Below are 15000 nucleotides of genomic sequence, written 5' to 3'. Positions count from 1 at the left end.
CGATCGAGTGACGTCAGGACTTCTATTGGTGCTATTCTTTACTCTTAAAATCAATCCCAAATTCCTGTCCGCAGGTTGTGCTGATTACTTTTTTCCAATCCCGCAGGCATGCGTGAGCCACAAAAATCACACCTGTTTGAAGTGAAGGGGCACTCTTATCATCGTACATCATCATACATCATCTCAATCAGAATTTTGCGTCCTCACCTTTGTCTTCAAATGTTTATGTTTACGCAATGTTTGTGTTTACATTAACACTCAAAGCTGACCATTCATTGTCAATGGCATTTAATGTTTGTGTTGGCAGTTGGCACATTGACATAAAACTAGCCATCCATCCATCCACCTTCAACCGCTTATCCGTAGTCGGGTCGCGGGGGCAATAGCTCCACCAGAGAGCTCCAGGCTTCCCTCTCCAGAGGCGCCCCTCCAAAATACAAATAAAAGATGAAAAAAACAACACACCAGGAAACGAAGACCAATAAATAACCTTGTATAGATCGATCGCCGCTAAGTGCAATTCTCACACTGCAGAGTGGTCTCGGGTGCGGCCCCTCCCTCCCTCTCTGCATGTGAGAGGGCCGTTGTTCCACAAAGCCTGACTTATACTCGGCTGCACGTTGGTGTTACAGGACGTAGATAGCAGATATACAAGCTCACAAGTGAGCTGGTAGATCTGCTATTTGCTGAGCATGGAATGGGCCCGCAACTAAGTACAACTGGGGCGTCAGTGGGTCAGGGGTATGTAGAGTGACCGGATGATGGGAACCACAAGGTTCCCGGTTCAAATCCAGGCTCCCCCAGAGTTAGGGTTGAAGTGTCCTTGAACAAGACTCTGAACCCCTAATTGCTCCCGATGTGCAGGTTGGTGCCTTGCATGGTTTCCTCTGCCACATATGAATGTGTGTGTGAATGGGTGAATGTAATGCACAATCTCTGTAAAGTGCCTTGGATAAAGGTGATATATAAACTGAACCATTCACCATTTATAACTGAGGCTTAACGCTGCCTTTCAAACACAAACGTCTGAGAATCACTGTTCTAAACCAATGTTCTAAATCTAAATCCTAAGAGTTTGGTAGAAAAACGGTTTAGGCCCAGGCGGTGGCGTAACCGTCTGGGCACCCGACTGGTAATCCAGTCGCAGTGTGCCGCGGGTTCGACTCCCGAGCCCGACACGGCCTTTACTGCATGTCTTCCCCCATCTCTCTTCCGTTTCCTGTCAGCCTACTGTCTGTCCCTTCAAAAAACCAATAAAAGGCGTAAGCCGCAAAAAATATCTGAAAAAAAAAAAAAAAAAGAAAAACGGTTTAGCAGCACTTTTCTGTGCAATGTAGATATTAGCCTATCATTGAGAGATATTAGTCTGGAACCGCTGTGTGGATGGCACATTTCCACCAAGCAAATAAAAACAAAAATCCGCCCCATAATAATTGCATACTAGACCCTGACTGGTCCCTCACTAAACTGGCCCCTGACTGGTCTTTCACTATACTGGACCCTGACTGGTCCCTCAAACTGGCCCCAGACTGGTCCCTCACTAAACTGGCCCCAGACTGGTCCCTCACTAAACTGGCCCCAGACTGGTCCCTCACTATACTGGCCCCTGACTGGTCCCTCACTAAACTGGCCCCAGACTGGTCCCTCACTATACTGGACCCTGACTGGTCCCTCACTATACTGGCCCCTGACTGGTCCCTCACTAAACTGGCCCCAGACTGGTCCCTCACTAAACTGGCCCCTGACTGGTCCCTCACTAAACTGGCCCCTGACTGGTCCCTCACTATACTGGCCCCTGACTGGTCCCTCACTAAACTGGCCCCAGACTGGTCCCTCACTATACTGGCCCCTGACTGGTCCCTCACTAAACTGGCCCCAGACTGGTCCCTCACTATACTGGACCCTGACTGGTCCCTCACTATACTGGACCCTGACTGGTCCCTCACTAAACTGGCCCCAGACTGGTCCCTCACTATACTGGACCCTGACTGGTCCCTCACTATACTGGACCCTGACTGGTCCCTCACTATACTGGACCCTGACTGGTCCCTCACTATACTGGCCCCAGACTGGTCCCTCACTATACTGGACCCTGACTGGTCCCTCACTATACTGGACCCTGACTGGTCCCTCACTAAACTGGCCCCAGACTGGTCCCTCACTATACTGGCCCCAGACTGGTCCCTCACTATACTGGACCCTGACTGGTCCCTCACTATACTGGACCCTGACTGGTCCCTCACTATACTGGACCCTGACTGGTCCCTCACTATACTGGACCCTGACTGGTCCCTCACTATACTTCGGAGGGAGTGAAATCCAATCACAACTCAGAGGTGCCAGACTAAATCTGCAGAGGGCCAATGAGATCCGTAGGCCAGGGCTCATCGTCATGCTGGCATGTGGTGGACATTCCTGTCAACATTCCATAAACATTGCCGTGTTTATGTGAATGCATTTTATATAGTATTTGAATGCATCTGTGTATTTTATCGAATGTTTTATTGTTGTAACTGACTGTCGGTCTGCCAAAGACAAATTTCCATTTTATGTCAATTTGATGGACAATAAAGTTTTCCTTATCCTTATCCTTCCATCTTTGCCACGGACATAAAAAATGAGCGGAGAATAATATGACCAGAAACACATAGATAGATACCCCTGAATAACAGTTCTGTAACTCTGAGTGTTCAAATGGAACCAAACGGCCCTTAACTCATTTGAGAACCACTAGTACTAGTTGATCTCCTAATATGCCATAGTCTCATAATAAATAATTGCCATATCTGGAGACTTGACATTCAGTAAGTTGGTGTTATGATCAAAATAAGAACAATATAATGGTGTGTAAAAGAGAAAATCTAGAACAAGACCTAGTCTTTGCCACGGACACATTTGTCCATGTAAGGACATGTTGGTGACCCCTGGTCCAGGCCTTCCCTCCATCTGCCATGGACTGATGGACTGGACGCACACAAAGAGGTATCTGTGAGTCCGCTCCACCCCCTCTCTCTCTCTCTCTTTCTTTTAAGCCACAGATGTTCCCAGTGCCATCCCATTGAACGTCCTCCGGACAACATAAGCACTTTGTGCGTCCGTCCGTCCGTCTCCCCCCCCCACACACACACCAAAAAAAGAAAAAGAAGTCCCAAAGTCTTGTTGGGCGTCATGGGAACACGAAAAGTGGGCTTTGACAGTGCAGTCATGCAGAGTGGAGTTCCCTTCGTTCGGGGTAATGTCGGTGGTGCTGTCCGTTCACAATAAGTGAGTCATTGTGAAAAACAAGAGGGGCGAGTGAGGGGGGACTAGTGACACAGGCCACAGACACATTTCAGTTGATTCCAGTATTCCAGAATGTGCATTACTCATTTCTGACAGACAATGACCCCAGCGTTGAAAACGAGAGTATAGTAACACGCTAGTTATTTAATTATCAGCTTGCAGAGCGGTGAGATTTTCATGATTGGCTGGCCTCTAAGTCCAATGGAAGACTAGCCCTATATGGCCAATGGGACACTAAGCCCCACAGCCAATGGGACACCAAGCCCCACAGCCAATGGGACACCAAGCCCCACGGCCAATGGGACACTAAGCCTGCTCTCCTCTCCCCCAAATGCCACTACAGAAAGACCCACTAAGGTACTGTACACCATGCAAGAGAATGGAATGGAATGGAATCTGAATCGCTGATATATGACGACTTCAGTGATGTATTATTTATTTATTTATTTTAACAGTCTCGCGTAGCCAGAGATGATGTATTGTGGAAGAATATTGAATTCTATCGTTTCCAAATGCTAGTCTGGAACTACAGCTCCCGGAATCAGCAAGGAAACTGGCATTTCTGTTCACAAAAACATATTTTAAAATATCTTTACATTGAACTTTTTAATATCCATTTCTATTAAGCAGCAAGCTATATATGCTTAGATGATTTCTATTTATATTAGGATAAATTTGCGCGACTGCAAAGACGAAATGACAACAGTCTCTACACACAGAGACTTATCTAAAACGTGAAGTGGGATGTTGGGGGTTCTTTCTTCTCAAAAGGGCACCGATGTTGGATCACTCGTTTTAGGAGTAAAAAAAGGCAACTCACTGACCTTCCTCTTTCACCAGCGAGGGCGTCGATTTCATCGAAGAAGATGATAGAGGGGGCCACGGCTCTGGCTTTCCTAAACACCTGGGAGACAAAACATGTCCGTGTCAGACCAGAGTCAGACGCAATACATAACATGTCCGTGTCAGACCAGAGTCAGACGCAATACATAACATGTCCGTGTCAGACCAGAGTCAGACGCAATACATAACATGTCCGTGTCAGACCAGAGTCAGACGCAATACATAACATGTCCGTGTCAGACCAGAGTCAGACGCAATACATAACATGTCCGTGTCAGACCAGAGTCAGACGCAATACATAACATGTCTGTGTCAGACCAGTCAGATAGGATACATAACATGTCCGTGTCAGACCAGTCAGATAGGATACATAACATGTCCGTGTCAGACCAGTCAGATAGGATACATAACATGTCCGTGTCAGACCAGAGTCAGATAGGATACATAACATGTCCGTGTCAGACCAGAGTCAGATAGGATACATAACATGTCCGTGTCAGACCAGAGTCAGATAGGATACATAACATGTCTGTGTCAGACCAGTCAGATAGGATACATAACATGTCCGTGTCAGACCAGAGTCAGATAGGATATATAACATGTCCGTGTCAGACCAGAGTCAGATAGGATACATAACATGTCTGTGTCAGACCAGAGTCAGATAGGATACATAACATGTCCGTGTCAGACCAGTCAGATAGGATACATAACATGTCCGTGTCAGACCAGTCAGATAGGATACATAACATGTCCGTGTCAGACCAGAGTCAGATAGGATACATAACATGTCCGTGTCAGACCAGAGTCAGATAGGATACATAACATGTCCGTGTCAGACCAGTCAGATAGGATACATAACATGTCTGTGTCAGACCAGAGTCAGATAGGATACATAACATGTCCGTGTCAGACCAGAGTCAGATAGGATACATAACATGTCTGTGTCAGACCAGAGTCAGATAGGATACATAACATGTCCGTGTCAGACCAGAGTCAGATAGGATACATAACATGTCCGTGTCAGACCAGAGTCAGACACAATACATAACATGGCCACATCAGAGCAGAGCGAGACCAGTGGTGGGAGGTTACTAAGTAGCCTACATAGGTACAGTACTTTTTTTTGTGGGCAGAAAATAATATGACCAGAAACACATACATAGATAGCCCTGAAAAACAGGTCTGTGAGTCTGAGAGTGTTCAAATGGAATCAAATGGAACCAGTCTTTCCAATTTCCAGTACCTTTGATTGATTGATTGATTGATTGAAATATTTATTAACAGTTTGCAGAATTTACAGTACATTTCAAGCACAAACTCAATACAAAGACTGTTAACTGTGAGTGGACGACCCAATTAAGCATTACACTTGTTTACAACAGGGTCCACATTGTTCAATTCATCAAAACATTTAGAGACATACAAATAGACATTTCTATGTAGCTAAAGAACAGAACAGGAATTCATCATATAGGAAGCAAAAAGGGAAATACATATACAGTGAGGGGAAATGGGGGGGTGGGGGGTGGGGGGGATTCAGATTTTACAGAGGCCAGTTTCGAATTGCAGCCATCCGTAGGTGCCCTTTGAGAGCGGTTTTGAAGGAGTCAAGGGATTCACATGTCTTAATGACTGTTGGTAGGGCGTTCCACATTTTGGTGGCATACGTAGGAGCGAAAAGAATTTAGTCCCTTGTTTGTGCCGAATCTGGGTTGTACATGGTTTGTTGCACTCCCTCTGGTGTTGTGGGTGTGGACTTCGTTTACATTAAGGAAGTATTTAGACAGGTACATGGGTATCTTGGTGGTGTAACGAATCTTGTGGACCTTTACGCCACTACATCTCAGTACATCTGCAATATCCCGGTCTGGACAGGACGAGACTATAAGAGGTTATGCCCTCGTTTTCATCAGACTGGATCATAACCGATTATAAAACATACCTCTCTCACAGCTCGCTCAGACTCTCCCACGTACTTGCTCAATAACTCTGGGCCCTGAAAAAAAAAGGGGAAAAAAAAAGCTTGAATGATGCAACAAGGTTTCTGGCTGGGCCTTAGATAACATCTTTATTTGTCACTGTATGAAACATACAATGAAATGTTGTTTAGTGCAAAATGTCATTGTATGTTCATAGGGGGATTAATCTATCTATAGGGGAAAAGAAAAGGCATTATGAAACACCTAACGACGCTGTCGTATGATCATGTACATGGCGTTAATTTACAACACAAAAAAGTTAAAATATGGAGATAAGAGGTTTCTGCCCGACAGCAACGATAGAGTTATTCTTCCCGGGGAAAAGATTTTTTATTTTTTATTTTTTAATAAAAATGTGGGATTGTGAAATAAACGGGGGGGGGGGGGGGGGGGGAATGCTGCAGAAAACATATGGTCGGGACATCTTGTTCAAGACATCTGCTGGGAGGAGTAATGTCAAACGACCACATGAACAGCATTATCATCAGATGGCTGTGATTCATTGTCATGACGACACAATCTTAAATAAGACCTGACAGAGACGCTACGCTCGTAGTTTTAAGCAGGCAACGCCTTAAAGCAGTGGTCTTGAACCTTTTTGATACCAGGGCCCACTATTTATTCTGCATTTGAGCCACATTTCATGACATCTAGCCTCTCAGACCCCAGACTAAAGATGTGTTTGTTTTCGTCCATAATTCCATGCTGTATTGATGTGTTACCAACTTTGTTTGTTTGTTTGTTTGTCATGTTTATTTCGAATATGCCAATGAAAATAAATAAAAACTGAAACAATCCTTTGCATTTCCTAATTACAAGGAGGAACAATTAAAAAATATATAAATATATAAGAAAATATAAGAAAACGAAACAAAGAAAAAGACGAAAAAAAACTCTTAAGCATATCCGAAAAGGAGTGAGAAGAAGTAAAAACGCATGTACTCCCACCCCTCTCTAATTAAATAATTAGTCGCCGACTTCTGTGCTTCAACTTAAACTACTCATTATCAAAATTAATCTCTTCAATTTTATATACAGGAAAGATAACAAAAAAAATCAAAATAACAATTATTCTATATTCTCTAATTATGTAGACTTCTTGTAAAATTAAGTAATTCAGATATTTAACAATCATTTCACTCTTGGGAGCGTAAAATGAAACCCATATGGGTCCATTTGGTTACCAACTCTCCCATTATTTAGCTGGGGTGAGCTTGTAGATCTGCTATTTTTAAAAGGTGTTTAATTTGAAAACTGGAAATGGGACATTGTGCATAATGAGTACTTTTTGTACTTTAACCCATTTAGACCCCGAGGACGATTCTACAAATCCCTTCTAAATGCTGACAGTATCTAGGAGCGCTGTTCTTGGTGAAGGTCATCCATCCAAAGTTCGGATGTCATGTGTGACTTTGTCTTGCATCGCTCCCGACATGTAAACGTTTCAGGCAAAAGGTAAACAGTGTGCACTAAAGCTAATGTTAGCCTATGCTATGGTTACAGTGAGTGTGTGCTTGAGCGATGGGAGACACCGCCTAGCGGCCCTAAAGGGGCCACGAGTTGCCGTGTCAGGCGCTGCGACGTTCGGTAGAGCCGACTCAGCCCCGTCCGAGTTGTAACCCGATATGGACAGAATAGTAGGCTAAACAATGTCAAACCCCGACTCACCCAGCCCGCCCCAGCCAAGCTGAAATAGCACTTCCGTCCGTACTAGTGAAAGCCACGCCTCGGTCGCCGTGAAAACAGCAGTCATGTGATATGTACGGATTTTGGGGTTTTCTAGGCGTGTATGTACGGAATTTCAATTCTTAATTTCTGTGACATGGGGCTGGGTACAGTACAGTACGAGCACAGTATAGTACATGATGTTACAGTACTGTTTGAGAACCACTGGGCTAGTGCCTTGCTCAAGCAAACGGCTGTCTTTATCTTTTCTCTCTCTCTCTCTCTCTCTCTTCCCCCCCCCCCCCCTCCGAGGCAGATAAACATCCACTCAGCCATCAGTAGTACTTCCTGGCTCTGCGATCCACCCTTTCAACACCTCTGAGTTGGCAGGGTGTGTGTGCGATTATGTGTGTGTGCGTGTGCGTGTGTGTGTGTGTGTGTGTGTGTGTGTGTGTGTGTGTGTGTGTGTGTGTGTGTGTGTGTGTGTGTACTGTACGTGCGTTTTGTGTGGGAGAGTAGACTCTTCACTCGCAAGTCTTCTGTCTCCTCAGATAAGTGTGGAGACTGACTGACTGACACATTATGGTCCAGGTTCTCTTTCTGGGACAGAGCCATGGGGCAAATACACGGTGCTTTCAAAGCCCATGGACTAAGCCGAGTGTGTGTGTGTGTGTGTGTGTGTGTGTGTGTGTGTGTGTGTGTGTGTGTATGTGCGTGTGTGTGTGCGTGCGCGCGCGCGCATGCGTGTGGTTGCAGGGGAAGGAAGCTGACATTGACAGACTGATAATAGGGCTTTTCACGCAGAGGAAGTGGCTGAGCCTTAAAGAGTCCACATTTAAATGTGGATAACATATCTCTGTCAGAGCACACCACCGCACTGGAAAAACCTGATACTACTCTGCCGCAGCCCTCTGTCTGCCAAACAACCAGTAGTGGAAAAGAAGAAAAGAAAAAAAGTACTCAATTGATCTACTTAAGCAAAAAGTATCAATACGTCAATATAGAATTACGCCGTTCCATCCAAACAGAATTGAAATAATCCAGTCCTAAGAATGGGAAGAAAAAAGCCATACAAAAACAAGTTAACCCTGTTGCGTGCATGTGTGTGTGCATGCTGTGTGCGTGCATGTGTACGTGCGTGCATGTTTCAAACAAAGAAAACATCCTCGTTTGACCCACAGCTTAAATGACACTGGCTGAGAACTGCTGTCACATCCTGACAATCGCAACACGGCAACAGTGGCCTAAATATCCAACCAATCAACAAATCGCCCAGCTGATCAATCAACCTCCATCAGCGAGGGCCTGACGGGCAGGCGGGCGGGCGGGTGGGCGGGAGGGAGGCTGGGGTGCTGTGGGGGGGGGGGGGGGTGACAATGGGAGGTTTGGGGAGAGTGGAGGGGTGGAGACAGAGAGAACGGGGCGATGAATGAGAGAGGACAAACACGGGGTCAAAGGTCAGACGACAGAGTCCTTCAGGGGTCTGAAGTGAATGAAATGCAGAGAGAGGGTTGACAGGGCCGTGGACCAATGGACTGCAAAATATATCCAAACCCAATGCAGAGAGAGAGGGTTGACAGGGCCGTGGACCAATGGACTGCAAAATATATCCAAACCCAATGCAGAGAGAGGGTTGACAGGGCCGTGGACCAATGGACTGCAAAATATATCCAAACCCAATGCAGAGAGAGGGTTGATAGGGCCGTGGGCCAATGGACTGCAAAATATATCCAAACCCAATGCAGAGAGAGGGTTGATAGGGCCGTGGGCCAATGGACTGCAAAATATATCCAAACCCAATGCAGAGAGAGAGGGTTGACAGGGCCGTGGGCCAATGGACTGCAAAATATATCCAAACCCAATGCAGAGAGAGAGGGTTGACAGGGCCGTGGACCAATGGACTGCAAAATATATCCAAACCGAATGCAGAGAGAGGGTTGACAGGGCCGTGGACCAATGGACTGCAAAATATATCCAAACCCAATGCAGAGAGAGAGGGTTGACAGGGCCGTGGGCCAATGGACTGCAAAATATATCCAAACCCAATGCAGAGAGAGAGGGTTGACAGGGCCGTGGGCCAATTGACTGCAAAATATATCCAAACCCAATGCAGAGAGAGAGGGTTGACAGGGCCGTGGGCCAATTGACTGCAAAATATATCCAAACCCAATGCAGAGAGAGAGGGTTGACAGGGCCGTGGGCCAATTGACTGCAAAATATATCCAAACCCAATGCAGAGAGAGAGGGTTGATAGGGCCGTGGGCCAATTGACTGCAAAATATATCCAAACCCAATGCAGAGAGAGAGGGTTGATAGGGCCGTGGGCCAATGGACTGCAAAATATATCCAAACCCAATGCAGAGAGAGAGGGTTGACAGGGCCGTGGGCCAATGGACTGCAAAATATATCCAAACCCAATGCAGAGAGAGAGGGTTGATAGGGCCGTGGACCAATGGACTGCAAAATATATCCAAACCCAATGCAGAGAGAGAGGGTTGACAGGGCCGTGGGCCAATGGACTGCAAAATATATCCATACTTGATACGTTTCTAAATAAAAGATGTTGTTCAATTTACAATTTAGGCATTTAGCAAATGCTATTAATCCAGAGTAACTTACAGTAGGCAGGAACAATATAAGGTAATACATAAAAATATAGAAACAGTCATCAAGAATCATAAGCAAGCTAAGATCCTAATATTTGTCTAAAAGTAGTGTATCTGGCAGGGGTCTTTGTGAGGGGCCCAGGAGGTCCCAGGCAAACTTAGTTAATACAGCAACACAATACTTTTAACCATGACATAATGCATATTTAAAGGGATTGTGACATTAAAAAAAAGGTTTTGGAATTGTTCTTGTTTTTTTAGGTTTTCTAATCTCAATTGCACCCAAAAAACATGAACTTTTAACATTCAGTAGATTTTCTGTGATGTGGGGTTTTCTGGCTCAAACAGGTGCTCTGATTTGCCGGCAGTAAGTGACATCACTTACTGCAAATCCCATATATGTCAATGGGATTTGCCAGCAGATGTCACTGTTTCACTGTGTTGCCTGTTTTCATTGTAGCTCAAAAGGCCCAAAAAACCCCAAAGAAAACTTCAGACCACAGAAAATCCACTGAATGTTCAAAGTTCAGGTTTTTTGGGTGTAATTGAGGTCATAAAACCTAAAAGAAAAAGAAAAAAAAATGAAAATGAATGTCATAAAACCTTTAATGTTTGCTATAGGGTTAGGGGCTATAGGTTTCATCTCACCTTGACGGCCAGGAAGTTGAGGCCGCTCTCGTTGGCCAGGGCCTTGGCGATCATGGTCTTGGAGCAGCCGGGGGGCCCGTAGAGCAGGATCCCCCTCGGGGGCCGGATGCCCATGCGGGCGAAGGCCTCGGGGTGCCTCAGGGGCCACTCCACGGCCTGCCTCAGTTTGAGCTTCACCTCCTCCATGCCGCCCACGTCGGACCAGCGCACCTAGGTTTGGTTTGGTGGTGGTGGAGGCGTGAAACAAAACAAAACGATATGTTAATGGAATGAAGCTAAATTAAAATTTCAAGACTGTATTGATCTGAGACCATTCATGTTTCTGGAAGATGCCTCTAAGCTAAAAGATTGTAGATCTGCTATTTCCGGCGCACAGCATGCTACCACAGAAGGCTTCTGTGGGAATCGAAATGACTGAAACCAGTAGTCATACAATTCACTACAAAATTCACTGCAACATTCTGCTCATCTACAAAGCACTCAGCAACCTGGTGGAAAGCAACTACCGTAAGTACATTTACTTAAGTACTGTACTTTTGATTTGATCTACTCCGGTACATCTCAGATCCAAATAATGTACTTTTGTACTCCACTGCATGTGTTACTATTATTTTGTAGATTTTGATTATTATTACAAAACATAGGCTACATTGACCACTTCAGCCCTATTACACATTTTGGCTATTTTCAAAAGATTTCTTATACGTTTGAAAACCTTTGGTACTTTAAGTACACTTTGATGCCAATACTGTTCTACCTTTACTCAAGAACATTTTGAATTCCGGTGTTGACACATTTTCAGAAAGAAATAAGCAACCATGGGTCTATGGAGATGAGCCCAAAAGAAGCAACGAATAGGCCACTTTAAACCTATAGACCGGCCATTTGAAAATAGCAGATCTGCAAGCTCACAAAGCGTCGCAAGGTTTTGTGAGCTTGTAGATCAGATAGATAGATAGATAGATAGATAGATAGATAGATAGATAGATAGATAGATAGATAGATAGATAGATGTTTAAACATTTTAACAATGCATATCTGGTGTTTGTGTGTGTGGTGAGGGGGGGGGGGGATTGGTCCCCTGAGTGCCCTATTCAGAAATGTATAATAATTGTACGGTATTCAACATGAAACTGTTTGAGAACCACCTTGCTAAACAATAATGAATACACCATTTATAAGCAAGCAGTAACACACAACTATAGTAAGAAAAATGTTTACAAGTGAACTTACAGAAAAAAACTGAATAACAACAAGCCCAACATGGCTTATAATAAGCAGACATGGCAACGCTGCTCTCCCCCCCCCCCCCTCTCTGTCTGTCTGTCTCTCTCTCTCTCTCTCTCTCCCTCTCCCCCTCTCTCTCCCCCCCCTCCCCCAGATGCAACACATCCCAGGCCACCGGCGCCGTCTCCGGGGAACGGAGGACCTAATGGAAACCTGGCGTCCGGCCACATACTGTAAATACCACACGCTGAACAATTTATGGACAGCACGGAGAGAGAGAGAGAGAGAGAGAGAGGAGGGGAGGGAGAGGTAGGGGTCCAAAGGGGAAGAGAGAAAAAAAGAGTGAATGGAGAAGAGAGAAAGAGAGAGAGAGGGGGGGGGGTGCTGTTGGAGAGATAAGAAGCCTGATGGAAAGCAGTGCGGGGAAAAAAGAGAGATAGAGAGATTATGGTAAAACAGACAATGATAGGCAAACCAGCAAAGGAGACAGGTGGAGAGGAGAACCAGCATTCAAGGAAAAGAGGGAGAGAGAGAGGGAGAGAGAGAGAGAGAGAGAAACTAGAAAAAGTGCCCCTCAGGGAACAGGTCTCCACCAGGCCAGGTCAGTGTTGTGGCCTCCTGGTGGTGCCATCATAGGCCAATGTGAAAAGGGTGCCATTTATTCTTACGCCATTGATGGCAATTCAGTATTTTAGCCGTGACGTGAGCGCCACCTCCAGAGATACTTCCGGGTCCTACTTTTGTGTTGCTTTTGTGTCCCCATAGAGTTATACTGTGTCCCTCCGTCTGACTAAATCTGAGACGAAAACAACCACGAAAGTCTCATTTTACCGCTTTCCTTGCAACAACAAAGCTACTGGTCTCCCAAATCTGGCTGTGACAGGCTGTCTGCCCCACACGGAATACTATCACCATTTTTATTTCATTGTGTCAACTAAATGCCCTCGAAATATTGTACTGAGCAAATGGACTGTTACCACCTTCAATAATAATGATAATAATAGTCTTTATTGTCTCAACATCATATACTTTCTTATAAGGATAAGTTGGGCAACTTTGACGATGGAGAGAACACTATATTGCCACACTCACTCCAGAGGGCAACATTGCATATTACTGTCGTAGCAAAAATAGCCGATCTCAAAACACGCGTAGTGTGACACGTAGATCAGCTATTTTTGCTATTTTTTAATTGGAATCTTGAAAAGTAAGATTTTATTTATTCCAAATGCATTTAGTTGTAGTTATGTTGACTTTATGAACTAAATACAAATACATAGAAAACAGACGATAGCATTTTAATACTAGTCATTAAGCTACTGATATAAGCTGAAGTAATAAAAGCGGTCATGTTTGCAATTGTAACAGCTGAAAGCAATAATATATCAGTAGTCTGATTGAGTCTGAATTAAGTGAAGTTGCCCATGTATGCAGTACACCATGAAATCTGGAGTGTTCATCTAACTGTGAAAGGGTCAAAATGGACCCGGAAAGGTTTAATTATTTGTCGTGGTTTGCGCAAAGTGACAAAGTGTGTCAAACATGCATTTGAACTTTAGTTTCAGTGGTGGAGGAGCACAATGTAGGCGGGTGAGTCTCTGACTTCCTGTCGGGTTTAGGTCATGGCACTACGAGGGCTTTTTGTGGGACTGTCTGGTCATGATAATAATCAAACAGCAACCGGTAACGGCATTCCCTCATAATAGCATTCACCCAGGCAGGCACTGCATCCATCTCCATCAGGAAGGCAGATGTGCACACATATAGTATAGAGTTCTCAACGGGCCTGAAAATGAAGGCCCGACCCTAACTGGACACTAACTGTAACTGATCAGGCCCAAGGCCCGGCCCAAGTAATTAGCATACATTTTAGGACCCGGCCCACAAACGTGGGGTCGGGGTCAGGACTCTTCTGGCAGTTTGAGAACTCTAGTGCATGCAACAAGAGATCCGCTCTCTTAAAACTAGCCATATCTATTGTTTAATCTGTCTAATAATCTATTCAAATACTGAAATATCCATATTGTACGTTATTACCCCGCACAACTCCGGGCCCAACTTGGTCTTTTGGCCTGCGTTCTGTTACGCCTTGACTTGTTAACAGACCAAACAGAGACATGTGATTGTATAACAATAATAAAGAGGAACAAAAGGACACAGCTGTATTAATTGGAAGGTGGCTGTGCTTTTTCTCGCTGCCGCCGCGAACAAGGCGGGCGCTGAATTAGAGGGCTCTGTTTTGACTCACACCTCTCTGCTTGTGTGTGTGTGCGCCGTCTCTTCTTTTCTACTTCCTATATTCTTCTGCCAGTCCCTCCCCTCCATCCCCCCCTTTTCTTTTGGTAGGACCCAGTTATTATGTTTTACTGTTGTTTTCTTGAACTTTACAAGGTGGCCGCTCAGGCTCTGCTCTTTGATGAGGAAAAGGGGGACTTCTTCTCAGATGAGAGAGAGAGAGAGAGATATGGGGGGGGGGGGGGTGGGGGGGGGGGTGAGTAGGAAGTTTAAGAAGAGGAACTGGTTTGCTTACAGCTGCCAGATCTGGATATTAAAGCCAGGCCGTGTGGTGGTGAGAGATGAACACTCACACACAGCAAAGGGGGAGGAAATTAAGAGAGAAAAAAAAAAGAACCATTGGAACGGAGGAGCCGACTGACTGAGAACAAACAATAGTGTGCATGTCTTTAAAACGAGCAATTTAGAAACAACGTGATTTAATTCAAAAGGAAATGCACATAAATATCTACAGA

At 45.0% G+C, this 15000-nt stretch overlaps 1 protein-coding gene across 1 annotated transcript in view; it reads right to left on the bottom strand.

Moving 5' to 3' along the window:
* Nucleotides 1–11232, bottom strand: part of LOC310870656 (ATPase family gene 2 protein homolog A-like) — a gene marked incomplete at its 3' end in the record, with an annotated part of 22230 nt that extends 10998 nt beyond the window's left edge. The window contains exons 1-3 of the mRNA XM_083781926.1: nucleotides 11024–11232; nucleotides 6068–6121; nucleotides 4107–4186 (exon numbers count right to left, since the gene is read on the bottom strand). Coding sequence (XP_083638052.1) covers nucleotides 4107–4186; nucleotides 6068–6121; nucleotides 11024–11209 — 320 coding nt within the window. The 5' untranslated portion in view covers nucleotides 11210–11232. The remainder of the gene's footprint in view (nucleotides 1–4106; nucleotides 4187–6067; nucleotides 6122–11023) is intronic.
* Between the last annotated feature and the right edge of the window lie 3768 nt (nucleotides 11233–15000).

Source organism: Protomyctophum parallelum, assembly GCF_964188405.1.
Source record: "Protomyctophum parallelum genome assembly, chromosome: 14".
Classification (NCBI taxonomy): domain Eukaryota; kingdom Metazoa; phylum Chordata; class Actinopteri; order Myctophiformes; family Myctophidae; genus Protomyctophum; species Protomyctophum parallelum.
The sequence above is the reverse complement of the archived record's forward strand: the minus strand, read 5'-3'. Positions and strand labels throughout refer to the sequence as shown.